At 38.8% G+C, this 27671-nt stretch overlaps 2 protein-coding genes across 2 annotated transcripts in view; both read right to left on the reverse strand.

Annotated features, from left to right (window-relative positions):
- LOC103515080 (dolichyl-diphosphooligosaccharide--protein glycosyltransferase subunit STT3A) overlaps nt 1-14637 on the reverse strand; it is an 18921-nt gene extending 4284 nt beyond the window's left edge. The window contains exons 1-12 of the mRNA XM_026827884.1: nt 14448-14637; nt 13977-14124; nt 13385-13476; nt 11104-11301; nt 10157-10348; nt 7567-7720; nt 6537-6694; nt 5743-5817; nt 4439-4627; nt 2562-2750; nt 1809-2028; nt 695-904 (exon numbers count right to left, since the gene is read on the reverse strand). Of these exons, the coding sequence (XP_026683685.1) occupies nt 695-904; nt 1809-2028; nt 2562-2750; nt 4439-4627; nt 5743-5817; nt 6537-6694; nt 7567-7720; nt 10157-10348; nt 11104-11301; nt 13385-13476; nt 13977-14088 (1789 nt within the window). The 5' untranslated portion in view covers nt 14089-14124; nt 14448-14637. The remainder of the gene's footprint in view (nt 1-694; nt 905-1808; nt 2029-2561; nt 2751-4438; nt 4628-5742; nt 5818-6536; nt 6695-7566; nt 7721-10156; nt 10349-11103; nt 11302-13384; nt 13477-13976; nt 14125-14447) is intronic.
- A 518-nt stretch (nt 14638-15155) lies between these two features.
- LOC108253119 (nucleolar protein 14-like) lies at nt 15156-23157 on the reverse strand. Its single transcript, XM_026827885.1, has 10 exons — nt 22906-23157; nt 22324-22403; nt 21156-21649; nt 20751-20909; nt 20252-20565; nt 19940-20037; nt 19468-19525; nt 18907-19070; nt 17626-18623; nt 15156-15564 (listed from the first exon to the last, which is right to left on the reverse strand). The coding sequence occupies exons 1-9, from the start codon at nt 23002-23004 to the stop codon at nt 17663-17665; spliced, it is 2427 nt and encodes an 808-aa protein (XP_026683686.1). The 5' UTR covers nt 23005-23157; the 3' UTR covers nt 15156-15564; nt 17626-17662.
- Nucleotides 23158-27671: the final 4514 nt, after the last annotated feature.

A 27671-nucleotide genomic window follows, 5' to 3' on the forward strand; every position in this document is an offset into this window, starting at 1 on the left:
CAAACAAAGAACTTGTTATAGATCTCTCAAGTATTTTCCATCACAAATGAATGGGTTAATTTAAATTTAATCTTTCTAAAGAAATTGTTTATATAAAAATGGAAATATTTCATTTATACAAAAACAAAAGGAGAAATTATAGGTAAAAAAATCATAAAACTAATGGTGGGTTTCACCAATGACTTAATGAGAAATTTCACTAATGGGAGAATTTTCAATGATCAAAACAGGGAGTTTTTAATGGTCCAAAAAGGAGGAGTTTTTAAAAACGCCTGTTTGGATCATTAAAACTCCTTTTTGGATCATTAAAAATTCTCCGGTTAGTAAAATCTCTCATTAAGTCATTGGTGAAATCCACTTTAAGTGTAAATTATGAGAGAAAAAGAGCAATCACAATTAGTAAGTTTTTTTTATCCTTAGTGTATATTGTGTAAGGATGTAATTTCCTACCATCAAATAAAGCTCTTCACAAAAAGAAGAAATCTACTATTACACAGTTTGTTCGATTTTTTTTCTTTTTTTTTTAATGAAATTTGGCAAAAATATTCCACATTTTTAATATGAAAATTTCATTGTATTTTGGACCCCCTACAAGTCCCTTTTATTAAAATTTGACATGGACTTAAAACTGTTTAGGCTTAATAACACACAAAGTCCTTCAGTTAATCTTATAGCTCCACTAACTTCCACTTACCATCTGAAGAATAGCCCACAACTCCACCAAATATAACGAGAACATAGTTGACATCGAGTTCTCTCATTATCTCATATGCCGTTTCTTCATTGGATGCCATAGCTTGACCTACGCGGGATATATGGGTGTTGTTCCAGGTATTGTTGTCCACCAGGATGGTTCGGTTGGCCATGGCAGTGATCTGATACCCATAGTCCCACCATGACATGACTCGGGCATCCTGGGAAAAATTAGGGGTGGAAATTGATGTTTTGAAATTTCATTTATGGGTCTGAATTTCAATATGAATCATTAGTGGGACCTATTCGAAGCACAAATCACTTGTCAAAATGAAGTTCCTATTTTAGGTGCTTCCCCTATTGGCAGTAGAAAATGTAAATTTGAATTGAAAAAAAAACTTATATAAAAGAACTACAATTATGAAGGTCTTTGATATGATGTAGGTATTATAAATTGGTGGTTTCCATTTAAGATTCTGCAGTTGGCTACTCTGGGCTGACTTCTCGCCGAAAATTGGTGACTACTAAAGAAAAAAAAAAAATTATCGGACTTTGTTGTTATCTCTGAAGAGTCTAGAGTGAAAGTGGGAGAAAAAATAAACAATCAGTACCTATTGGACTTGAAGTGAATTTCATCAAATGGCGATTTCAATTTTAATTAAATTTAAGCACCTACTCTTTATTACTTTCTACTTTCCTTTTATATTTCATTTTATTATTTTTTTCTACTGTATTTGATTGTTGTTTGTGTTTGTTTAGTTTTAGTGTATTTTTTTCTATTGTCATTTTTGTATAAAGGGTTAGTCCCGTAAATAAATAAATAAATTCTATGTTTTAATTAGTTTTTCCTATACTTCATATTATTGCTTTACCCATAACTATCACACAGTTTGTTCGATTTTTTATTTATTTATTTATTTTTTTAAATGACATTTGGCAAAAATATTCCACATTTATTTATGAAAATTTCATAATATTTTGGACCCCCTAAAAGTCCCTTTTATTAAAATTTGACATGGACTTAAAACTGGAATGTTGGCAAAAGGGGACTTTGTAGGCTTAATAACACACAAAGTCCTTCAGTTAATCTTATAGCTCCACTAAATTTTACTTACCATCTGAAGAATAGCCCACAACTCCACCAAATATAACGAGAACATAGTTGACATCGAGTTCTCTCATTATCTCATATGCCGTTTCTTCATTGGATGCCATAGCTTGACCTACGCGGGATATATGGGTGTTGTTCCAGGTATTGTTGTCCACCAGGATGGTTCGGTTGGCCATGGCTGTGATCTGATACCCGTAGTCCCACCATGACATGACTCGGGCATCCTGGGAAAAATTAAGGGTTAAAATTAGGGTTTATTTATGTCAATAAATGAAAAGTATTCTTATTCTTATTAATTTATTTATATATTGAAAAATAAAAATATAAATATAAATAAATTGATGTTTCGAAATTTCATTTATGGGTCTAAATTTCAATATGAATCATTAGTGGGACCTGTTCGAAGCACAAATCACTTGTTCAAAATGAATTATCCTTTTTAGGGTGCTTCCCTATTGGCAGTACTAGAAAATGTAAATTTGAATTGAAAAACAACTTATATAAAAGAGCTACAATTATGAAGGTCTGTTTGAGTATATGTAGGTATTATAAATTGTGGTTTCCATTTAATATTCTGCAGGTTGGCTACTCTGGGGCTGACCTCTGGCCGAAAAATTGGTGACTACAATACTTTAAAAAAAAAAAAAACACCACTAACCCAAATTTCAGATTCTCATCTTTAGCAGTTCAAAAATATTCAGGGGTTCCAAGATGTTTCCAACGCTCTTTATATGTACCTCCAAGCGGGGTAACTCACCTCAGGTGTGTTCATTCGTAGCCAATAGTAGGCCTCTCTGAAGTCATCGAAAATGACCTGATGTCCATCCGTAGTTCTCGCCGACAGCACTATACTGGGGGAACTGTAAGCTTCGGATGTAACCCAAGTGCAGTGAATAGTGTACATGCCCAGCATGAAGGTCATTATGACCACGAAGAACGTGGCAATCTGGAAATCAAATAAATATATGGGGTGTCAAAAAGATCTGTACTAAACTTCTAGGTCTAATTTACAGTACTATACTGGGGGAACTGTAAGCTTCCGATGTAACCCAAGTACAGTGAATAGTGTACATGCCCAGCATGAAGGTCATTATAACGACAAAGAATGTAGCGATCTGGAAATCAAATAAATATATGGGGTGTCAAAAAGATATGTACTAAATTTCTAGGTATAATTTACAGTACTATACTGGGGGAACTGTAAGCTTCCGATGTGACCCAAGTGCAGTGAATAGTGTACATGCCCAACATGAAGGTCATTATAACGACAAAGAATGTGGCGATCTGGAAATCAAATAAATATATGGGGTGTCAAAAAGATCTGTACTAAATTTCTAGGTATAATTTACAGTACTATACTGGGGGAACTGTAAGCTTCCGATGTGACCCAAGTGCAGTGAATAGTGTACATGCCCAACATGAAGGTCATTATAACGACAAAGAATGTGGCGATCTGGAAATCAAATAAATATATGGGGTGTCAAAAAGATCTGTACCTACTAAACTTCTAGGTCTAATTTACAGGGAACTGTAAGCTTCGGATGTAACCAAGTACAGTGAATAGTGTACATGCCCAGCATGAAGGTCATTATGACCACGAAGAACGTGGCAATCTGGAAAAAAAGGGCACTGTTAGTCCAACGTAACCCAGGTACAGTGAATAGTGTACATGCCCAGCATGAAGGTCATAATGACAACGAAGAACGTGGCAATCTGGAAAAAAAGGGCACTGTTAGTCCAGAAGGTTCTGGGCGTCAATGCCTTTTTTGCCCATCTGATGAGAAGCATACTAGGGGATAAGCAATAGGCATGCTTCGACAATTTGAGTCTGAAATACTCATGTGGTGGTGATTTTAGATGACACAGTGACGTTAAAAAGGTAAATCCCTTTTAAAAAAATCCTCAAAAAAAGAGGGAGGGGGGAATAAAATATTGGATTTTTTATGATTCGATACGGGAAATATACTGTGCAAAATCAGATACTATTTTTCTTAAATACCTAGGTACTTAAATATATTTTTTTGATAAAAAAAAGTAGTAATGAAAAGTAGGTAGGTAGGTTTGGTGATTTTATTGCTATGAAATAAAAAGGGTGATGAAAAATCTCATCTTTTTTTAGGTAAGGGTATAGTGGGTGGCCTAACGTCACAATTTTGGCCAAAAGCTGCATTTATTCAGGAAAGCACCAAATTTGGTATGGACCAAACCAACCCATGTTCCTGAAGCCGTGACACAGAAGAAAACAAAAATCGAACATATACATAAACGAAAACAAACAAAAGTTTCAATCATCAATATAAATACCTCTGAAACCTACATACAAATATAATACCAAACACTTCTGACTTGATGCTAACCTCCTAATACAGGAGTCAAATATTAAACTTTTGTAAGATAGTTCATTTATTATGACTTGTGGTTTATGGTGGATTTCACCAATGACTTAATGAGAGATTTCACTAATGGGGAGAATTTTAAATGATCCAAAAAGGAGCCTTTAATGATCCAAAATTGCCTTTTGATCTTTGGTTGTTTTATTGTGTGAATTTAAGGACGGCAGTTTTGATTCACTAAGAAAAGAAAAAAAAAAGTGTTTCAGAAAAGTATACAAATACCATGTGTACATACACTTACCTCAGATCTGAACACAAAGTTGTTCTCGACTCGCTTGTGTTGTTTCTTGTGATACTCAGGCTTTCCATTGGCTACTGCTGACGTCACATGTAGTTCCCGCATATAGGTGGATAACAGAGTGGACACAGCGATACCGGACAGAATACACATCACCGGGGCCAGCACCAACATGAGACGAACCATCACACCCTGTAAATTAAAATCAAGATTTTTTTTTAGTCAACCTAGTTAGCTTAGTTGGTAGCGCGTCTACCTTGTAAGCGCTAGGCCGCGGGTTCGATTCCCGCCTCGGGCGAACTCTATTGTAAACAAATAACGTTTGTTCTTGGAGTTGAAGTTTCCTCATATCCTGTCGCCTGTCCATCTCTCTTCGATTTCGGGCCGATAAGAAGACCATTGTCACAGTCCTTTCTATGTAAAAACGTAATTTAGAATGCAGTTTCTTTGTGTTATTATATCACAACTTTGGTGCTCACTGCAGCATTGTAGGATTTTCTCAATAATCCTAAAATATCCAATGTTTACCTACCATGCTGGCACCGGTCGCTATGCGCATTTATATGTCATAGCTCCTCATTTTCCTCACGAGGAGCAACAGTCATTCACGGAATCAATCGTTTGCATGATACAAATTTCTTGACCCCGCCGGGAATCGAACCCGGGTCTCCCGCGTGCAAGGCGAGCGCAGTGACCACCTAACCAGGGAGCTGACCCATCGTCATAATCTGCAGAAGACTACTTAAGCTGGCATTGCTGCAAATGCCTTGATATCCTCTATTGTTGACTTAAAAACGTAATTTAGAAAAGGTACTTTAAGTAAGTCGGAGGCAAAGAACTGCTGAAAACTAAAGGGATATGCAAAGGGGTTGCTCTCTAAACAACGTTCGATTGGTGTTCATTTTTGAAGGTTGTATTTTTCTGCGGAAATCAGGATTGAGCCGCATAATGAGCTCTGGCCTCAATCCTCCATTCTTTTAATTCAATTCATTTCAATCTCTTTATCATTTGTAATTGTAATTGTAATGTAATTTCTTTATTGGCAAAATGTATACATTTAGTACAGAGAATCTTAATTCTAATTTATTGTGATAATTTTGATAACATTATACACACCAGGGCCTTGGGAGGTCCCAACAATACTTACAGCAAAGTAAATACTCGTAACTCCGTACAAAATAAGGAAGATGTTGGCATCGGTAAGCTTGGAGAAGCAACAATACTTACAGCAAAGTAAATACTCGTAACTCCGTACAAAATAAGGAAGATGTTGGCATCGGTAAGCTTGGAGAAGCAAAAATACTTACAGCAAAGTAAATACTCGTAACTCCGTACAAAATAAGGAAGATGTTGGCATCGGTAAGCTTGGAGAAGCAAAAATACTATAGCATCCTTGTCATATTTGACAGCAGCATAGGGCATACCAAATTTGTCTCTAGCTCTTTACGGTTCTCGAGATATTTCGTTTAAAGACAGACCCACCAATGAATGGAACTTTGTATTTGGGCTCTAGAGATCTCTAAACGTGTTCTGGCACTAAAAACTGACCATCGAAAATTTCACCCGCTTACATTACTTTGCTACCTATAGGATAAGGAACGTAAAAAAAAGGTTTAAAACATATTAACATTTTTAAACAGGGTAGGATCAATAGAACGGTTCTCGAGATATTTCGTTTAAAGACAGACCCACCAATGACTGGAACTTTGGATTTAGGCTCTAGAGATCTCTAAACGTGTTCTGGCACTAAAAACTGACCATCGAAAATTTCACCCGATTACATTACTTTGCTACCTATAGGATAAGGAACGTAAAAAAAAGGTTTAAAACATATTAACATTTTTAAACAGGGTAGGATCAATAGATCTACAGAGGTCGCAGTGTTAATTGCATACTCTCTCGGGAGAGGAGCAACCAGTCCCATAATAGTATTCACACACAAAAAGCCCAAACTGAGGCTTAGGTGTAGGGGCTGGCCAGCCCCAAAGGACGGGTTGAGCTTCTACAAAGTCCCATAATAGAATAGAAATAGGGTAGGAACACCCCACACTTACCGGACTCGGAGTAAATCTGGCCGAACCTATAGTAGCACATCTTGTACATGCGGGAATAGGAAACACAGAATCTGCAGATCGAAGAAGAAGGAAGACCAAGAGGTAGGCTGATGTTCTGACACGGAAGCAATGATGGGAATGTGGTTCTTAGCGTAGGATGGGTCCAGCAGGGTGTAGAATCTGCCCGTCCATGGAGCGATTTTACCTGAAGAGCAGAAGCAATGATGGGAATGTGGTTCTTAGCGTAGGATGGGTCCAGCAGGGTGTAGAATCTGCCCGTCCATGGAGCAATTTTACCTGAAGAGCAATGTGAGAGATAATTTAGAATAGAACAGAATATGCCTTGCTTATTATGCTGGGATAGGACCGAAAAGTATATTCACCCCCACAGTATGACCTTCATTACATTCAACTACTACCTAAAAGGCTTAATAATTTTCAACGGGTTACTTTCTGGTATTCTTGTGGTGACCCAACACCTAAATAGGAAGTACTGTGTCTCTTCTTGCCCATCTGATGAGAGGCATACTACATGCTACAACACAGACCACAAGCGTCTAATGTAGCAGTTGTTTCATTGCTACGAAATAAAAACGGCGGTGAAACACTCGTCTCGAAAGAAAAAAAAAATCAGGCTTCAACAATATTGTGTGTATAGGACATTTGCTACTAGAAATACGAGAATATACTTTACCTGATATGGTTAGAATGGTGCCAAACTTATTATGCTGGGATAGGACCGAAAAGTATATTCACCCCCACAGTCTGACCTTGATTAAATCCAACTACTAAAAGGCTTAATAATTTTCAACGGGTTACTTTCTGGTATTCTTGTGGTGACCCAGCACCTAAATAGGAAGTATTGTGTCTCTTCTTGCCCATCTGATGAGGCATACTACAGGATGGGCATGCTACATGCTACAACACAGACCACAAGCGTCTAATGTAGCAGTTATTTCATTGCTACGAAATAAAAACGGCGGTGAAACACTCTTCTTGAAAGAAAAAAAAAGTCAGGCTTCAACAATATTGTGTGTATAGGACATTTGCTACTAGAAATACGAGAATATACTTTACCTGATATGGTTAGAATGGTGCCAACGAATATGGCCAAACTCAGGCTGCCTACAGCCAAAGCATTGAATAGAGTGGAGAAGTCTTCTCCAGACAGTTTACTTCTCATGTAGTCCACTATAGCATGTAGCTGACATAGACCGAACACGCCGAATGCCTGCGGGAGAAAAGTAGATGTGTTAGAAAATAAAAGAAGTTGAAGACCATTCAAGACCCAAGTGGTGAAATATCTCAAAAGTGCAGAGTGAAAGAAAAGATCAGAGGTTGGGGGAAGAACTCCTTCAAGAGAACTCTGCCACTTGAAAGAAAACGGCATCAATTAATTTTCATAAAAATGCTTAAACATGAAAGTCATAAACTTACTTAATCTTTGATTGTTGAAAGTGCCTTTACCCCTGCAGTCTAACCAAGGTCTCGCATACATATGTATTTTGACATTTGCTACATTATGATAAAATACCTTCAGTTCTTCTTCTTTTTTTTTTAAGGAGAAAAAAATGTACATAGTAAGGAAAAGAGGGGGGGAAGGAATGAGGAAGGCGAGAATCAGGGAGGAAAGAACAGGGGAAGAAAATGAAAGAAAGGAAAAGAAGAACACGAAATAATTCTAACAATTTCCAAACAACCATTACAGACTTACCAACATATGCTCAGAGCTCTGCACAGGCTGGAATCCCACAAACGGGATCTGCATAGACAGGATAGTACCCACACAATATAGTGTGGAATAAGCCACGTAGATGCGATGTGAAAACCTAGCGGTGATCATGAGAACTAAAACGTGCATTGGAATCAAGTTGATGAGAAACACGTAACCACCCCATGATGATACCTGGAAACAAGATATATTTTATTAGAATGAAGATATATTTTGTTAGAATCAAGATATATTATGGTAGAATCAAGATATACTCTGGTAGAATCAAGATATACTCTGGTAGAAACAAGATATATTTTGTTAGAATCAAGATATATTATGGTAGAATCAAGATATACTCTGGTAGAATCAAGATATACCCTGGTAGAAACAAGATATATTTTGTTAGAATGAAGATATATTATGGTAGAATCAAGATATATTATGGTAGAATCAAGATATACTCTGGTAGAATCAAGATATTATGTTATATTAAAACCTAGCGGTGATCATGAGAACTAGGACGTGCATTGGAATCAGATTGATGAGAAATACGTAGCCACCCCATGATGATACCTGGAAACAAAACAATAAGTAGGTAAGTAAATACCTTATTTAAGTAAAACCAGCTAAATTTAAACGAAGTCCTACTTAACTTTGATTGAGGGGACTGTAACACTGTGACCGTCGTATGTATGAAGTCTAAAGATAAACTTTAGTTTAACTTGAAATGAAAATCTTGCCAAATTTCATGAAATCTAGCCAGTTATCTCAAGAAATGACATGAAATTGGCAACATTGTTCGTTAACTTTGGCTTTCATACATACGACGGTGAAGGAGAGAAGGATGTTGTTGTTGTTGTTGTTGTTGTTGTTGTGGTAGCGGCTTTAGCTTTCGCCGAATGACGATAGCAGAATAAATAAAAGATGTCTTTTTGTGTCTGCTATACACCGGGGTGATGGTCTCCAGCTCTAGCCATGTTAAATTGGCTGGCTCGTCCTGAACCGCAGTCAACCATCGTGAGGACTACGGTTCTCGAGATATTTCGTTTAAAGACAGACCCACCAATGACTGGAACTGACACTAAAAACGTGTTCTGACACTAAAAACTGACCATCGAAAATTTCACCCGCTTACATTACTTTGCTACCTATAGGATAAGGAACGTAAAAAAAAGATTAAAACATATTAACATTTTTAAATAGGGTAGGATCAATAGATCTACAGAGGTCGCAGTGTTAATTGCATACTCTCTCGGGAGAGGAGCAACCAGTCCCATAATAGAACAGAAATAGGGTAGGGACACCCCACACTTACCGGACTCGGAGTAAATCTGGCCGAACCTATAGTAGCACATCTTGTACATGAGGCAGTTGAGTAGGGTAGGCGCACCTTCTTTGTCCACTCGGAACTCGCCGCTCGGCGAATAGTAGTCCCACTCTTTGATGTGTTTACCCTTCTCGGTCGAACCCCCTATGCGGACCATCCATAGGAACTTGTTGATATCTGGAATAGAATAGAATAGAATATACCCTGTTTATACTGCCAGAATGAGACTGAAAAGTCCCTTTACTCCCGCAGTCTAAACAAGGTCTTGGTTGGGGGAAGAACTCCTCCAAGAGAACCCTGCCACTTGAAAGAAAACGGCATCAATTAATTTTCATAAAAATGCTTATTGATAGTCTCAGTGGTTGGGTGAAGAACTCCTTCAAGAGAACCCTGCCACTTGAAAGAAAACGGCATCAATTAATTTTCATAAAAATGCTTATTGATAGTCATAAACTTAATCTTTGATTGTTGAAAGTGCCTTTACCCCTGCAGTCTAACCAAGGTCTCGCATACATATGTATTTTGACATTTTCTACATTACGATAATACCTTCAGTTCTTTGAAAGAAAGGAAAAGAAGAACACAAAATAAGTCTAACAATTTCCAAATAACCATAACAGACTTACCAACATATGCTCAGAGCTCTGCACAGGCTGAAACCCTACAAACGGGATCTGCATAGACAGGATAGTACCCACACAATATAGTGTGGAATAAGCCACGTAGATGCGATGTGAAAACCTAGCGGTGATCATGAGAACTAAAACGTGCATTGGGATCAAGTTGATAAGAAACACGTAGCCACCCCATGATGATACCTGGAAACAAAACAATAAGTAGGTAAGTAAATACCTTATTTAAAACCAGCTAAATTTAAACGAAGTCCTACTTAACTTTGATTGAGGCGACTGTAACACTGAAGGAGAGAAAGAGAGATACCGAGGTTGTTGTTGTTGTTGTTGGTGTGGTAGCGGCTGTAGCTTTCGCCGAATGGCGATAGCAGAATAAAGAAAAGATGTCTTTTTGTATCTGCTATACACCGGGGTGCTGGTCTAGCTCTAGCCATGTTAAATTGGCTGGCTCGTCCTAAACCGCAGTCAACCATCGTGAGAACTTGTGCTTGGTCTTTAAAAGGCGAGAGAACCCTTTGAGGAACTGCCAGCTTGCTAGGCTGGTTAGGGTTAGCTGTTCTCCTCCCTGTTTATAGTCCCACAGCCAGACGCTACTTTAACGTCCCCTAGCCAGACAAGAATATGCCTTGCTATAGAACAGAATATGAAGAATAGAACAGAATATGCCTTGCTCATTATGCTGGGATAGGACCGAATAGTATATGCACCCCCACAGTCTGACCTTGATTAAATCCAACTACTAAAAGGCTTAATAATTTTCAACGGGTTACTTTCTGGTATTCTTGTGGTGACCCAGCACCTAAATAGGAAGTATTGTGTCTCTTCTTGCTCATCTGATACCGAGGTACCTACGTTTGACAGAGGGAACAACAAAAAAGGTCTTATCGTTCCGAAATCGAAGAGATGGGCAGGATAGAAGAAAACTTAACTATAAAACTCACCATGTAGAAGTAAGCCAGGGCAGTGAGGGCAGACCACAGAATGCTTCCCGTCTTCACAGCTTTGATCCAGGAGTAATACGTGAGTAGCATACAGAAGATAGCAATGGCCTCGTTATCATAGGACCCAGCTACGGAACGAGATATGTAACCCGGTACGATTGAGATCATTGCAGCCGCAACTAGACCTGAACCGGTATCCTGTGGGAAAGATAAATATAACATTTGATTTTTATTATTATTAGTTTTTAAGTTTAACAGAGTGAACTGTAACTATTGAGGTTTTATTGTCCTGAAATCAAAGAGAGAAGGACAACAGGATAGGAGAAAGGCAGCCATTCCAGGAAAGATAAAATTTGGAATAAAATTTGTCCCAGGCGGGAATCGAACCCGCGACCTAGGGCTTATAAGACAGATGCACAACCAGCTGGCAAAAGAGAGGTGCAAATGCAATATACCTAGTTGGCACATAAGCAGGGTAAAAGCATCAAGATTGGTTCCATTTATTTATCTACTAAAAACAAAGAGGCTAAATTAAAAATTGCAACAAAAAAAATTGTTTTAAGCTCACAATTTTTGCCTGCGGCGCTGTTCCTCATTCTTTTCGTGTTAACCTTCATCCCCCAGGATGTGTGAATGTGTAGACCGAAAAATTACAAAATAAAAAAAATGCGGCGCAGTTATTTCATGTGCAAATGGAGGACTTAAGCCCTTACCCTAGTGGGATGAAAAAAGATTGGAGAATTAATGTGTAACAGGCTTGGGAACATTACTTGAAGAAAAAAAAAAATCTGTTGTGACGCAGTGGGAATAGGGTGGAAAATCTTAGACTGGAAATTTAGAAAAAAAAATGGACTGGAAAACCGAGAGAAAAGTCAGGGAATTTTATTTTTCCATTTTGGTAGACACCCTGAATTTTTCCTATTTTCTTTTTTTTTCTTTCTTTCGGACTTTCTTTTTATACATTTCGATTTTCTTGTCTGTTTCCAGTACATCGACCTATCGAAACGTTACCTCCCTGAACTCATCAACTTCCTGACAGGATCTCTGCTTCTATTCTGTACCAGTCTACCTTTCCCTCTATCCAGACCTTTCAAACCTTCCAGTAAACATCTGCTTGTCATACATCGGGCGGATCTGAGCTGGGAGAATCTCCAGGATGAGCTTTTTCAGGGGCGGACAGTGAAAGAGGTGAGGGTTAACATCATACTTTTTGAAAAATTTTAAATGATGGTTGGCTCGCGGTATCTGCGGTATTCGCGGTTTGTTCGCGGTATCCGCGGTTTGTTCGCGGTATCCGCGGTTTGTTCGCGGTATTCGCTCTTGCGATCTTGATCTGACGATGGCAATCTGAGTATTCCCGAAAGCTCACCAAACTTTTTTTAGTTGAATATTGAATCTCAATTGTCTTTTAAAGTTTTTTTTTAAATTTATATTTAAACTTGTCTGTTTAGATTTTTAGAATGTTTAGATTAAAATCTGTCCTGGGTAGTCACAAACCTAGTGCATTCAAGGCAGGTGTGTTACCTTCCAATCTAATTAGGCTGGCCATACTATACCTTGTTTAATGCTGATCTTATTTAAATAGTAGAAGGCTTGGTTCCTTCCTTTGTATCCACTACCCACTGAGATTATTTCTTCTAACACTCATAATATTCTCCTTTGTTCACATTTCACAGCATTCTCAACAAGGTTGTTCTCGGTGTTGAGATTCGAGAGTGTCATTCATGAGTTTGATCCGTACTTCAACTATCGCACAACCAAGTTCCTCGTTGAAGAAGGATACTACAAGTTTCACAACTGGTTTGATGACAGAGCATGGTATCCGTTGGGCAGAATTATTGGAGGTAAGATTTAATTTGAGGGCAAATTTTTAAGCCTAGTAGACATGCTGTTGGCATAATGGGACTTTTAGTCTTAGCAGACAGCATAATTAAGGTAATATGTAGCTCCAAACTACACATTTTTTTAGGTGAATTTTAACTTGACATTCTATTTGTTCCACCATATTTGACTCCTGAACAGTTAATCAGAATTTCATGAAATTTGGTAGACATATTCAACACTTCAAGAAAATTTGCTTATCAATTTTTTGCTTGAATGAGCATTTGGAAGTCCCCAGACTCTCCAGAGACCCTTCTTCTGAGCAAGTTCATTTTACTGGGCTACATTTTTTACCCTCTTCATTCCAGGTACAATATACCCCGGTCTCATGGTGACAAGTGCTGTTCTATATCATCTCATGTGGTTACTTAACATTACAATTGATATTCGTAATGTGTGCGTGTTCCTTGCTCCGTTCTTTTCCAGTCTGACAACCATTGTCACCTATCTGTTGACCAAGGAAGTCAAGGTGAGATAGTTTTAGGCTATTGGCTGAAAAATAAAACAATTTTTTTTGTTGCAATTTTTAATTTAGCCTCTTTGTTTTTAGTAGATAAATAAATGGAACCAATCTTGATGCTTTTACCCTGCTTATGTGCCAACTAGGTATATTTCATTTGCACCTCTCTTTTTCCAGCTGGTTGTGCAGCTTTCTTATAAGCCCTAGGTCGCGGGTTCGATTCCCGCCTGGGACAAATTTTATTCCAAATTTTATCTTTCCTGGAATGGCTGCCTTTCTCTTTCTTTAGTTGAATGTCAAATCTCAACTGTCTTTATTTTATTTTATTTTTTTTAATTTATATTTTAATTTGTGAAGATTCTTTTCTAAATAATTATACCAATAATTATTTGCATTTATTTTTCTCATATCATATCCTTCTCTTCAATATTGGTATAGAGAGATCTCAGTTGTTACAATACAATTCACTCTTTTTTTTTTATTATTGAATTGATAATTAAGTACAGAATACCAGGAATAAACTATCACTTACACAGAATACAAGCAATAGACAGGACTGTGATTTTCAGCAAAGTTTCCTGTTTGTCTTTGGACATGAATTTGGGCACCGCCACAGGTTTACTGTCGGATACAACAGCCACCATCTTGATTTCCTTTTAATACTTGGGTCTGAACTCAAACTGCAAAGAAAAGAAGTATAGGTATGATAGAATTGAATATACTTTCTTTATCCTGCTTGTATAGGATTGAAACCCTTTTCACAGGCAATATTCTTGAAGCAGTAAGAGGAAGCACATTAGAATTTTGAGACGGGTACTGTTAGTGGGAGTCGAACCCAAACAATTTACACATTACTGACCGCATATTTTACACTTTGAGGGTTTCCTTTTACTGACCTTTGCCCAGAAACCCCAAATTTTCGGTAGCCTGTACCCAAACACCCACTACTTGGGAACCAGTCTCCAAACACCAAGTTAAAGTTAGTGAACTTTTCCTTTCTCACCTGGGAATACAATCGATGATATGATTACTGCAATAAGTCAGCCATGTAGTTAGGTAACAGATACGGATTTTACTAGCGGAAAACTGTCCTTTGGGAGCTTTTCCGAGGAAAATTCGTCAAAAATGCCAGAAAATTATTGAACTTTTTTGAAATACAACAAACCGGCTACGTAGAAAAATTGTTCGTGGCTAGGTTCACATCGGACTTTTGTTTACAAAAACGACCTATGCGTTTGCGTTGAGAAATAAAAATCCCATAAAATCCCTTTCTTGTGGGATTTTTTTCATTGTACAAGTTTTTCCCTCAATTCAAAAAGGACTGGGATTACCTATAATTTACTAAATAGTCCGTCTAGTTCGCTTTCCACTGATTTTTTTTTCAAGAGGTTTGATAAATAGAAGCAGGGAACTGTAACTGCCAAGGTCTTATCGTACCGAAATCGAAGACACAATAGGGGAAAGCCAGCCTTTCCGAGAACGAACATTATCTGCTCAATACTCAGTATAAAATCAGCCCCGGGCGGAAATCGAACCGCGGCCTAGCGCCTATAAGGCAGCCGCGTTACGAACCGAGCTAACTAGGCTGGCAATCTGATTGCTTCATCCAAGAGATAAAATTAATCCAAAATTCAACTCAATTTATGGCCTCAGCCATTGATAGCCTTAAAGGTCCACCAATAAAAAAAGAAAGGATAAAACTCAAAACGGGTTGGATAACATCAAACATCTTTATTCCATAACTAGATTACAATGATTACTTCTTTATTACAACGAAAGCATTAGGTAATATTGTAAATTTAATGCTCAACCATCACAGATATTAAAATAGGTACCTAGCTAAGTTGCTACCTACAAACTAACGTAGGTACACGAAAAAAAAAAAAAAAAAAAAAAAAAAAAAAAAACATCAAACGACCACGTGAAGACAGGATTTCTTTCTGCTCATCAATTATTTTTTCTTTATCTTCAATTATTATTTCTCTTCAATTCATTATTCTTTTATAATGATCTTCTTCCTCTTCAAGTTTGTTGTTTCCTTTCACCTCTTCTTTTCAATTTCTCTTTTTCTATTTATTCCTCTTAAATTATTTCGTCTTTCTCTTCAAGGTCCTTGTTTCCTTCTACTTCTTCTTTTCAATTTTACTTTCTCTTCAATCACTTCTTCGTTCTCATCAATAACTTCTTTCTCATCAATCACTTCTTCTTTCTCTTCATATTCCTGATCTCTCCCTCCTGCTGGGCGCATCCGCCCAGAATCTCCTTCACCTTCCTCTCCTCGTCCCTTCTCGTCTGCTCTCTCAGCTTCACCTTCGATATGAACCGTCCATCCTTCCTTATCTCCCTTATCGCTCCCTTCATTTCTTTTAATAATACTTCCTTCCTCTTCAATTATTTTGTCGTTCTCTTACATTGATTCTTCTTTCTCTTCAATGACTTCCTTCTTTCTCTTCTTTTACTTCTTCGTTCTCTTCAAGTTCCTCATCTTCCTCTTCAATTATTATTTCTTTCTCTTGAATTAGTTTACCTTCTTCCTCAATTATTTCTTCTTCCTCTTCAATCACTTCTTCTTTCTCTTCAAGTTCCTGATCTCTCCCTCCTGCTGGGCGCATCCGCCCAGAATCTCCTTCACCTTCCTCTCCTCGTCCCTTCTCGTCTGCTCTCTCAGCTTCACCTTCGATATGAACCGTCCATCTTTCCTTATCTCCCTTATCGCCCCCTTCATCTCTTTCTTATACTTGTGGAGCAGTTTCTCTCTTTCCTTCTGACTGCCCTTGGTATGGAATTTCAGCACCGGTTTGATTTCGGGTTCGAAAAGGCGCAGGATTTTCGGTTTTTCCTTCTCTTTGGCCACGTAGGTGAAGGGGCAGTTTTAGCCTATTGGCTGAAAAATAAAACGATTTTTTTTTTTGTTGCAATTTTTAATTTAGCCTCTTTGTTTTTAGTAGATGAATAAATGGAACCAATCTTGATGCTTTTAGTTTTTACCCTGCTTATGTGCCAACTAGGTATATTGCATTTGCACCTCTCTTTTGCCAGCTGGTTGTGCATCTGTCTTATAAGCCCTAGGTTGCAGGTTCGATTCCCGCCTGGGACAAATTTTATTCCAAATTTTATCTTTCCTGGAATGGCTGCCTTTCTCCTATCCTGTTGTCCTTCTCTCTTTGATTTCAGGACTATAAGATCTCAATAGTTACAGTTCACTCTGTTGAACTTTTTTTTTAAAAAAAAAAAACTAATAATAATAAAAATCAAATGTTATATTTATCTTTCCCACAGGATACCGGTTCAGGTCTAGTTGCGGCTGCAATGATCTCAATCGTACCGGGTTACATATCTCGGTCCGTAGCCGGGTCCTATGATAACGAGGCCATTGCTATCTTCTGTATGCTACTCACGTATTACTCCTGGATCAAAGCTGTGAAGACAGGAAGTATTCTGTGGTCTGCCCTCACTGCCCTGGCTTACTTCTACATGGTGAGTTTTATAGTTAGTTTTCTCCTATCCTGCCCACCTCTTCGTTTTCGGAACGATAAGACCTCTTTTGTTACAGTTCCCTCTGTCAAACGTAGGTACCTCGGTATCAGATGAGCAAGAAGAGACACAATACTTCCTATTTAGGTGCTGGGTCACCACAAGATCTCCTTCACCTTCCTCTTCCGCTCCTCGTCCCTTCTCGTCTGCTCTCTCAGCTTCACCTTCGATATGAAACGTCCATCTTTCCTTATCTCCCTTATCGCCCCCTTCATCTCTTTCTTCCTCTTCAATTATTTCGTCTTCATCTTCAATTATTCCTTCTTCCTTTTCAATTATTCCTTCTTCCTCTTCAATTATTAATTCTTTCTCTTCAATTATTCCTTATTTCTCTTAGATTATTCCTTCTTTCTCTTTAATTACTTCTTCTTTCTCTTCAATTTTTTTTCTTTTTCCTCTTCAAGTTCCTTGTTTCCTTCTTTTCAATTTCTGTTCTTTCTCATCAATCACTTCTTCTTTCTCTTCAAGTTACTTGTTCCCTTCTTTTCAATTTCTGTTCTTTCTCTTCAATTTTTTTTCTTTTTCCTCTTCAAGTTCCTTGTTTCCTTCTTTTCAATTTATGTTCTTCCTCTTCAATCACTTCTTCTTTCTCTTCAAGTTCCTGATCTCTCCCTCCTGCTGGGCGCATCCGCCCAGAATCTCCTTCCCTTTTACTTCTTCTTTTCAATTTTTCTTTCTCTTCAATCACTTCTTCTTTCTCTTCAAGTTCCTGATCTCTCCCTCCTGCTGGGCGCATCCGCCCAGAATCTCCTTCACCTTCCTCTTCCTCTCCTCGTCCCTTCTCGTCTGCTCTCTCAGCTTCACCTTCGATATGAACCGTCCATCTTTCCTTATCTCCCTTATCGCCCCCTTCATCTCTTTCTTATACTTGTGGAGCAGTTTCTCTCTTTCCTTCTGACTGCCCTTGGTATGGAATTTCAGCACCGGTTTGATTTCGGGTTCGAAAAGGCGCAGGATTTTCGGTTTTTCCTTCTCTTTGGCCACGTAGGTGAAGGGGTGTGCCGTTTTGGTGCGGCTTAGCAGGTCGAGGGCCGCGGTTATTTCAGCGAGTAGTTGGTCGGCCAGGCTGGTTGGGTCGCTTGGGGCGTCTAGTGCCGCAGCTTGTGATTCTTTCTTGGTTCTTTCTTTCCGATTGAGGTTTTCTTTCTTTATATGTTCTCCCTTTTCCGTTTCTACTTTCTTGTTTTCTTCTTTCTTTTCAACTTCTTCGTTTTCTACGGTTTGATCCGGCTTGGACTTCTGTTTCTTTCCTTTTCGACCTTTTTTCGTCGGTGTTTCACCACTCGTCGCCTTCCCTACATCCTTTGTTTCTTTTCCATTTGATTTCTCATTTTCACTATTCGCTTTTGTTTTCCCAGCATTATTTACACCGTTAGCTTTTCCTTCTTCGACAATCTTTTCTTTTTCGCCGCTAGCCTTTGAAGTCTCTCCCTCCGAGGACAATTCAGAGCAGATCTGTCTCAAAATCGCCTCCATGTTGGAGAATATCAAATAACTGGCGTCGTAGTGGGAGTACTTGTCCACTAGAATGGCCAACAAGTGGAGGAGAGAGCGGAGGATTTTCAGTTTGAACAGGGTGGATGGGTTTCGTTCGGTTGAGAAGAGGTCGGCGGCCGAAAGAGGGTGCGGACAATTTGAGTAGCAACTTTAATCAAGTAGTGACTTTTTACACTTCCAGTGTAAAAAGTTTATTGCAATATGGAAATTGATTGCAAAGGAGTCACTTGGTAATGTTGTGATAGCCACAAAAGTTGTGAAAAAGCAAAAAGCCCTGTTTTACGACAAATAAATTGAAATTCTCATTACTTATTACTTACACTATGTACAGAAGGAAATCTAGGAAATCTAGAGTCTCTTGTGATAGCCACAAAAGTTGTGAAAAAGCAAAAAGCCCTGTTTTACGACAAATAATTTGAGATTCTCATTACTTATTACTTACACTATGTACAGAAGGAAATCTAGAGTCTCGTCTTGCATAGGTTTGATATTTCTCCTGGATAACTCCCCGTACGTAGCCCCCTGCAGAATCGGGGTCCATCAGGCACAGGTCGAACAGAATGGGACTTAGAGCGTTGAGGACTTTCCAGCATTTCTAAAACGAAAAAGTAAAAGAAAAACACGGTTGGTACGGTTGGTCCAGTGGTAACGCGCTTGCTTGCCATGCAGAAGGCATACTACGGGATGGGCATGCTACGACACAGGCCACAAGCGTCTAATGTAGCAGTTGTTTTATTGCTACGAAATAAAAAAACGGCAGTGGAACACTCATCTTTTAAAAAATATAAAAAAAAAAAAATGGAAACCAAGCTATCATATTTTTTAGATTTGAAATACTTAGATGAAAATCAACTGCTATAAGCACGATTTTTTCAGTATACCTGATTGAATAAATAAAATAAAAATCAACCTACTTAGAAATATGTTATACCTACGAATATAGAAAATCATTTATTTGTTACATGTTATACGACTCGGATATGTTAGAGTACGGTTATGAAGTTGATATTATCATTTCGGCCATTGGTACGGATTTCGCATGTTGAGTATCTGAAACAAACAAAAATAAGGGGTATTTTAAAGAAAATAATAAATAAGAATAAAAAAAAAGAAAAAAAAATGCCCACAAATTGAAACTTATAAAAATTCAATTTTGAAACTTATTTTTGTTCAAAAAATCTAAAATAATAATATAGCACTTGTATGATTTATTTTATCATTTCATTTGGTACTTACTGAATAGCAAATACAAACGCGTGGGATCTTTCCTAGCAATAAGAACTCCCCATCCTATCGTAATAATTATGAAGCTCTAATAGCGATCTCGAAATAGAAAATAGAACAAGAGATTGATGAGATAGACAGAGAAAGAGGATGATGAATAGAGAGACAGAGATACCTAGCAAGAGAGAGAGAGAGAGAGAGAGAGAGAGAGAGAGAGAGAGAGAGAGGAGAGAGGAGTACTGCAACAGGAATGCAAACAGCTGGCTGAGCCGCGCCTTATTGTCCCCTCCCAAACTCCAATGATTCACCTTGATCATTCGCTCCAAAATAACCTTCACCTGATAGTAACAAATGAATAAACGCTCTTCCGATCTTAATTAGGAATTTTGACTGGTCCAAAATTTTTGAAAACCAAACAACCCAGGGTTTACGCTTTTGCTGGAATGAAATTCCATGACTTTTCCAGAAAATTAGGGGGGCGGAGGTACTTAAGAATCAGTAAGATTACTCCTTCATTTAAAAGTTTTCAAAAAGTATGATGTTAACCCTCACCTCTTTCACTGTCCGCCCTTGAAAAAGCGCCACCATTTCTTCGTACTCCCCCGGAATATCGAACGTAAACGGGAGCTCGGTACCCAATTGGGTTAACTCCGAACTAATCTTCTCTTCGCTTGGTGCACGGACATTTCTCAATTCTTCCTCTTCATTTTGATTTCGGACGTTTTTGAGGATCCCTTTTGGCTCGTCGTTCCTTTTGTCTTTTCCTTTCGTTTCTCCATCCTTTTTGTCTTTTCCTTTCGTCTCTTCGTCCCTTGTGTCTTTTCCTTTCGTCTCTCCATCCCTTTTGTCTTTTTCGGACTCCGTATATTGTTCCATGTGTTCTTGTGACTCGGTTTTTCGGTCGCGTTCTTGAGGATTCCTTTTGGCTCGTCGTTCCTTTTGTCTTTTCCTTTCGTTTCTCCATCCTTTTTGTCTTTTCCTTTCGTCTCTTCGTCCTTTTTGTCTTTTCCTTTCGTCTCTCCATCCCTTTTGTCTTTTTCGGACTCCGTATATTGTTCCATGTGTTCTTGTGACTCGGTTTTTCGGTCCGCTTTCCGTTTTGATGATTTTCCATCAACTTTTCCGTTTTCTTCATCGGTTTCAGATTCGGTGAATCGTAAACTCTTTTTCCCGGCACCGCTGGAAGAGTTTTTTTCACCGGTTTTGACGCGAGTTTCTTTACCCTTCGTTTCTAATGGTGTTTCCTGATCCGATTCTTTCGTAACTTTCTTCTTTTTGTCAGAGGGTTTTTCGTCCGGGGTTTTGCTAGGTTCAGCTTCATCAGCTTTGCCAGATTTAGTTTCGGATGATTTGTCTTCATTCGATTTTAGTTTACTTTTGTTTTTAGCTTCACTAGAAGATTTAGTGAGAGCTTCATTTCTTTCAGTTTCACTTTCATCACTACTATCATCAGAGTCTCGAGTTTCTTTACCGTTCGTTTCTAATGGTGTTTCTTGATCCGATTCTTTCGTAACTTTCTTCTTTTTATCAGTGGTTCTTTCGTCTGGGGTTTTGCTAGGTTTAGTTTCATCAGCTTTGCCAGATTTAGTTTCGGATGTTTTGTCTTCATTCGATTTCAGTTTACTTTTGTTTTTAGCTTCACTGGAAGATTTAGTGAGAGCTTCATTTCTTTCAGTTTCACTTTCATCACTACTATCATCAGAGTCTTCATTGTCAACTAAATCGTCGAAACTGTCTTCGTCTTCTTCACTTCCTTCATCTTCATCCTCATCATCTTCTTCTTCTGATTCTTCATCTTCTTCTTCTGATTCTTCATCTTCTTCTTCATTGTCATCTTCCAATTTTCTTTTGCTTCCTTTCCGCTCTTTGCTTTGCACGTTTTCTTCTTCCATAGATTCATCAGCCTCTCTTAGCGGGCCACATACACAGGGGAGCAGGTACGTATCCAGACTTTTCTTGAGGGGATTGAGGGTGGATGCTCCATTTTCTAAGTCCACCCCATAGTAAAAGAGCAGAAATCAAGTCCGAGAGGGCACACTCTAAAAGCTTTGTGGGCCATAAAAAGGGATACTAGAATAGAATAAAATAGAATATACCCTGTTTATACTACCAGAATGAGACTGAAAAGTCCCTTTACTCCCGCAGTCTAAACAAGGTCTCATGTATTTGGTACAAAATAGGTGTATTTTAATACAAAATGTCAGCCCAAAAGCGCTCATCCTAGGGCTGATTGAGGGCTGACGAAAAACGCCGACCCCGTCTAAACACGGGAAAAGGCGAAGAAGAAGAATAGAATAGAATATACCCTGTTTATACTGCCAGAATGAGACTGAAAAGTCCCTTTACTCCCGCAGTCTAAACAAGGTTTTATGTATTTGGAACAAAATAGGTGTAATTTTTTTTATAAATTAAAACCTTGCTTAAATTAAAAAAATAAAAATAAAAATAATAATTAATAAGCAACCTTCGTGGCCAAGTGGGAATCACACTAGGCTTGCACGCTGGAGGTTTCGGGTTCGATTTCCGGCGGGGTCGAAGTTTTTTCGGCTCTGTGCTAAAAGTTTGGGGTGCGGACAATTTTATTGACTAGCAACTTTTTACACTTCCAGTGTAAATTTACTCACACTATGTACAGAAGGAAATCTAGAGTCTCGTCTTGCATAGGTTTGATATTTCTCCTGGATAACTCCCCGTACATAGCCCCCTGCAGAATCCAGTGTAAAAAGTTTATTGCAATATGGAAATTGATTGCAAAGGAGGCACTTGGTAATGTTGTGATAGCCACAAAAGTTGGGAAAAAGCAAAAAGCTCTGTTTTACGACAAATACCTAATTTGAGATTCTCATTACTTTTTTTTTTTTTTTTTAGATCAACGTCTAAACTACCACCAGTTCCAACACATGTGTATAGAACTCAGTATGTGTATAGAAGATGTGTATAGAACTTCTTCAAGAGCATTATTACTCACACTATGTACAGAAGGAAATCTAGAGTCTCGTCTTGCATAGGTTTGATACCTATTTCTCCTGGATAACTCCCCGTACGTAGCCCCCTGCAGAATCCAGTGTAAAAAGTTTATTGTAATATGGAAATTGATTGCAAAGAAGACACTTGGTAATGTTGTGATAGCCACAAAAGTTGTGAAAAAGCAAAAAGCTCTGTTTCACGACAAATAATTCGAGATTCTCATTACTTATTACTCTTACACTATGTACAGAAGGAAATCTAGAGTCTCGTCTTGCATAGGTTTGATATTTCTCCTGGATAACTCCCCGTACGTAGCTCCCTGCAGAATCAGGGTCCATTAGGCACAGGTCGAACAGAATGGGACTTAGAGCGTTGAGGACTTGCCAGCATTTCTAAAACGAAAAAAAGTAAAAGAAAAACAAAAATATTCCAAGAAAAATATTACGAAAATTATTAGAAGAAAATGACAAAAGGGGGAAGAATCTGTGTGATTAATGTTGGGTTCCAGCCTAGTCAGCTTAGTTGGTAGTGCGTCTGCCTTGTAAGCGCTAGGCCGCGGGGTCGATTCCCGCCCGGGGCGGATTTTATCCTGATGGGATAATGAATCCCCTTCCCCTCTCCTCATCATCTCCTCTCTCTCTCTCTCCTTCCCCTACTCTTCCTCTCATCCCCTTCCCCTCTCCTCATCATCTCTGGTGATTCAGTGAACTAAAAACACCCATACTAAACTAGTGTTTCAATGTAAGAGTATTGTAAGAGTCACTCCGAAAAATGGCCCCCAAGAAGGTCCCATAAGGCTCGATTAGGGGCTTTTTTTAGTAAATATACACAAGTGTAAAACATACTTTCAACACTTACCTATGGCTGATCTTACCACTAAGAGTTAACACGTCAAGGGTTTTCTTTGACGTCACCAATTTGATTTACTCAGGCCAATGTTTCTTACACTCTAGATTAACTAATGAAAACTCTCCGAGATCGGGCATTAAACTCCCTTAATAGGGTCAATGGAGTCCAGAATCTAATGAGCAAAGAATGCAAAGATACTTTAGCCTTACACTCGTATTTATGAACAAGAATGATCGTTCTTAGATCAGTCTCAAGTCAAAATTGACAAACCAAATGCTTTGAGACTATGCTTAGCACGAACTTAAGAGCCAGCATTTTGTTCATAAATATGGGTGTAAAAGTAAAAAAAAAAGATGAGTGCTCCCCCTTTGTTGACTACAACTACCCTGTATACAGACTCACATTACATTGGACGCGTTGATCCTAATTTCGTACCGGGGAGATACGGGGGTTAACGGTTAACAATGGTTTAATGGATTAACCGCGTCCACGTATTCAAATACCCGTGTCACCCGAAATTAGGAACTGTATCAATCTCTCTCTCTCCACGTCAATAAACCCATCCCAGTTTAACCCTTAATAAACTTGTCCCAGTTTAACCCTTAATAAACTTGTCCCAGTTTAACCCTTAATAAATTTGTCCCCGTTTAACCCTTAATAAACTTGTCCCAGTTTAACCCTTAATAAACCCATCCCCGTTTAACCCTTAATAAACTTGTCCCAGTTTAACCCTTAATAAACTTGTCCCAGTTTAACCCTTAATAAACCCATCCCAGTTTAACCCTTAATAAACCCATCCCAGTTTAACCCTTAATAAACCGATCCCAGTTTAAATCCCCTTCCCCTCTCCTCATCATCTCTCTCTCTCCTCTCTCCTTCCCCTACTCTTCTTCTAATCCCCTTCCCCTCTCCTCATCATCTTCCCAATTTAACCCCTTCACGAGATCCGTCCCGTAAATGGGACAGTTTATTTTATTTTCATTTTTTATTTGTTCCAATTTTTTAGGCCGGGGTCTGGTAAACTCCAATTCATATAACTATCTATCACTTACCGGGAGAGAGAGAGAGAGGGAGAGAGAGAGAGAATGATCCTATAGAAAAGAGAAAAAGAAATTTTATTCTATCTATCACTTACCGAGAGAGAGAGAGAGAGAGAGATAGTGATCCTATAGAAAAGAGAAAAAGAAATTTTCAAGTGGCCATCACTGCTATAAAAGCGTATGTGTGTGTGAGAGAGAAAAAGACATGGAAAAAGAGGGATACATAGGTACAAAGAGAAAGTGGAATAGAGAGAGAGAGAGAAAGAGGAGAGAGAGAGAGAGGTAGAGAGAGATAGATGACATGTTCTGTGGTGATTGATGAAAATTCACATGACCAAGTCAAACCATCCATTAGCAAAGAAAAATGAGTAAGAGAGAGAGAGGAAGAGGAAGAGGGGGAAGAAGAAAAATGGGAGACAGAGAGAAGAACATGAGTAAATTTCTCTCTCACTCACTCATTTTGTGTGTGAGACTGAGTGTGTGTGTTCTCTCTCTCCTTCCCCTACTCTTCTTCTCATCCCCTTCCCCTCTCCTCATCATCTCTTCTCTCTCTCTCTCTCTCCTTCCCCTACTCTTCTTCTCATCCCCTTCCCCTCTCCTCATCATCTCCTCTCTCTCTCCTTCCCCTACTCTTCTTCTCATCCCCTTCCCCTCTCCTCATCATCTCTCTCTCTCTCTCTCTCTCCTTCCCCTACTCTTCTTCTCATCCCCTTCCCCTCTCCTCATCATCTCTCTATCTCTCTCCTTCCCCTACTCTTCTTCTCATCCCGTTCCCCTCTCCTCATCATCTCCTCTCTCTCTCTCCTTCCCCTACTCTTCTTCTCATCCCCTTCCCCTCTAATCATCTCCTCTCTCTCTTTCTCTCCTTCCCCTACTCTTCTTCTCATCCTCTTTCCTCTATCCTGAAAGGTGAAAGAAGACAGTGTTGGGAAGATCATCGAGGAAGCAAAAGGCAGACTGTCTGACATTACAGAGGATCGCACAAAGTACACCGAGATACTCGAAAAACTCATTTTCCAAGGTGAGTTGAAAGCAGAAAGATTTGGCAAACAAAGTAACACACAGCTGGTAACTTAACTTACTCACAGCTTTGTTTTACTAGCTCTAGACCAGAGGTTCTCAAACTGGGGGGCGCGCCCCAGTTTGATTCTCGTTTTGTTAGTCCATAAAACCCACAGGTACAAATAATATACCGACGGGTTCGGTAAGGTAGGGGGGGGGGGGCGGGAAAAAATGAGAAAATGCCCCAAGGGGGAGCTTCATGTTTCTCCTTTACTGTAGGCCGGGCTCCGAAATTTTGGAGCATCCAACCCCCGGTACATCACCGTTTGGACCCTCGCCCCTCCCCCCCTCGGCAAAATCCTGTATACGGCCCTAGTTTGTGTGTGTGTGAGAGAGAGTGAGAGAGAGAGAGAGTGAGGGAGAGAGAGAGCCTTAGGGAAGTAATGGACGAGAGAGAGAGAGAAAGAGAGAAATTTAGTACAAACGATGAAGAGAGGGAGGTAGAAGGAAGGAGAAAGAGAGCAGAGAGAGAGAGAGAGAGAGAAAATACGTGGGGAAGACGAGAGAGTAAAAGAGAAAATGAAAATATATCGATGAAAATACGCAGAGAGAGAGAGAGAGGGACAGAGAGAAAGAGAAAGAAAGACAGAGAAAGAGAAAGAAGGAGCGATAGAGAGGGAGAGATCGACCTGAGGCTGACATCTGAACATACATAAAAAGAGAGAAGAATATTGCCAGAGAGAAAGAAAGAGAGAGGAAGAGAGAGAGAGACAGAGAGAGAGAAAGAGAGAGAGGGAGAGTGAGAATTAAGTGGATTTTTTTATAAGTAAAAAAGAAAAAAAATACAGGAAAAAATGGGCAGTAGGTATGTGTAGAGTGTAGACCTGTAGACTCATCTTTTTTCCTTCTCCTTTGGCTTTTTCTTGATCTTCTTCTTCTTCTTTTTCTTCCTATAGGTAGCAGGTGTATGGATTATTCCTACCTACCTAGCATAAGTACATTATACCTACCTACCTTGGAACAAGTCTCATTTGAACATAGGTACCTACCTACTTGCCAGCCTAGTTAGCTTGGAGGGTAGTGCGTCTGCCTTGTGAGCGCTAGGTTGCGGGTTCGATTCCCGCCCGAGGCGTATTTTATCCTGGACGGATAAGGTTCGTTCTCGGAACGGCTGGCTTTCTCCTATCCTGTCCTCCTTTTCCTATTTCGGAACGATAAGACCTTAGTAGTTACAGTTCCCTCTATCAAACCTCTGAAAAAAATCATGAAGTAAAAACTTAAAAACGCATTGCGTTTCTATCAATAATTTTTTGACATTGAACCAAGTTATAACAAATTCTTCTTCTTTTCTCTTTAAAAAAAAACTCACTTCTTTCTGTCAATAATTTTTTGACACTGAACCAAGTTATGTCGAATTCTTCTTCTTCTTCTTCTTCTTCTTCTTCTCCTCCTCCTCCTCCTTCTTCTTCTCCTGCTCCTCCTTCTTCTCCTCCTCCTTCTCCTCCTTCTTCTTCTTCTCCTCCTCCATCTTCTTCTTCTTCTCCTCCTCCTCCTCCTCCTCCTCCTCCATCTTCTTCTTCTTCTTCTCCTCTTCCTTCTCCTTCTTCTTCTTTCTCTCCTAAAAAAACGTGACTTTCTTGTCATTTGTGTGAGAAAATTGTATAATACCTACATCATATCAAAGACCTTCATAATTGTAGTTCTTTTATATCAGTTTTTTTCAATTCAAATTTACATTTTCTACTGCCAATAGGGGAATAATAATAATAGTGCTTATTTATACTGCTCGCATAGGACTGAAAAGTCCCTTTACTCCAGCAGTAGGCTACTGCTATTATTGTAAACGTTTTAAGATTTTTTTTTCTATTCTAATATTCTATTCTGTTCTGTATTCTATTCTATTCCATTGATTCTATTCTATTCTGTATTCTATTCTATTCCACTTATTCTATTCCATTGATTCTATTCTAATCTATTCTGTTCTGTATTCTATTCTATTCTATTCCACTTATCCTATTATATTGATTCTATTCTAATCTATTCTGTTCTGTATTCTATTCTATTCCACTTATTCTATTCCATTGATTCTATTCTAATCTATTCTGTTCTGTATT

Source organism: Diaphorina citri, unplaced genomic scaffold (genome assembly GCF_000475195.1).
Source record: "Diaphorina citri unplaced genomic scaffold, Diaci psyllid genome assembly version 1.1 scaffold1270, whole genome shotgun sequence".
In the NCBI taxonomy this organism is placed as follows: domain Eukaryota; kingdom Metazoa; phylum Arthropoda; class Insecta; order Hemiptera; family Psyllidae; genus Diaphorina; species Diaphorina citri.

Bases quoted from the DNA above. Each gene is read 5' to 3' on its own strand.
- LOC108253119 (XM_026827885.1), bottom strand. From the start codon at position 23,004: ATGGACCCTGATTCTGCAGGGAGCTACGTACGGGGAGTTATCCAGGAG. The intron at 20,038-20,251 runs GTGAGGGTTAAC...TGTTACTATCAG, and splicing joins AAGGGCGGACAGTGAAAGAG to GTGAAGGTTATTTTGGAGCG. The intron at 19,071-19,467 runs GTACTCTAACAT...TTTTCGTTTTAG, and splicing joins ATAATATCAACTTCATAACC to AAATGCTGGAAAGTCCTCAA.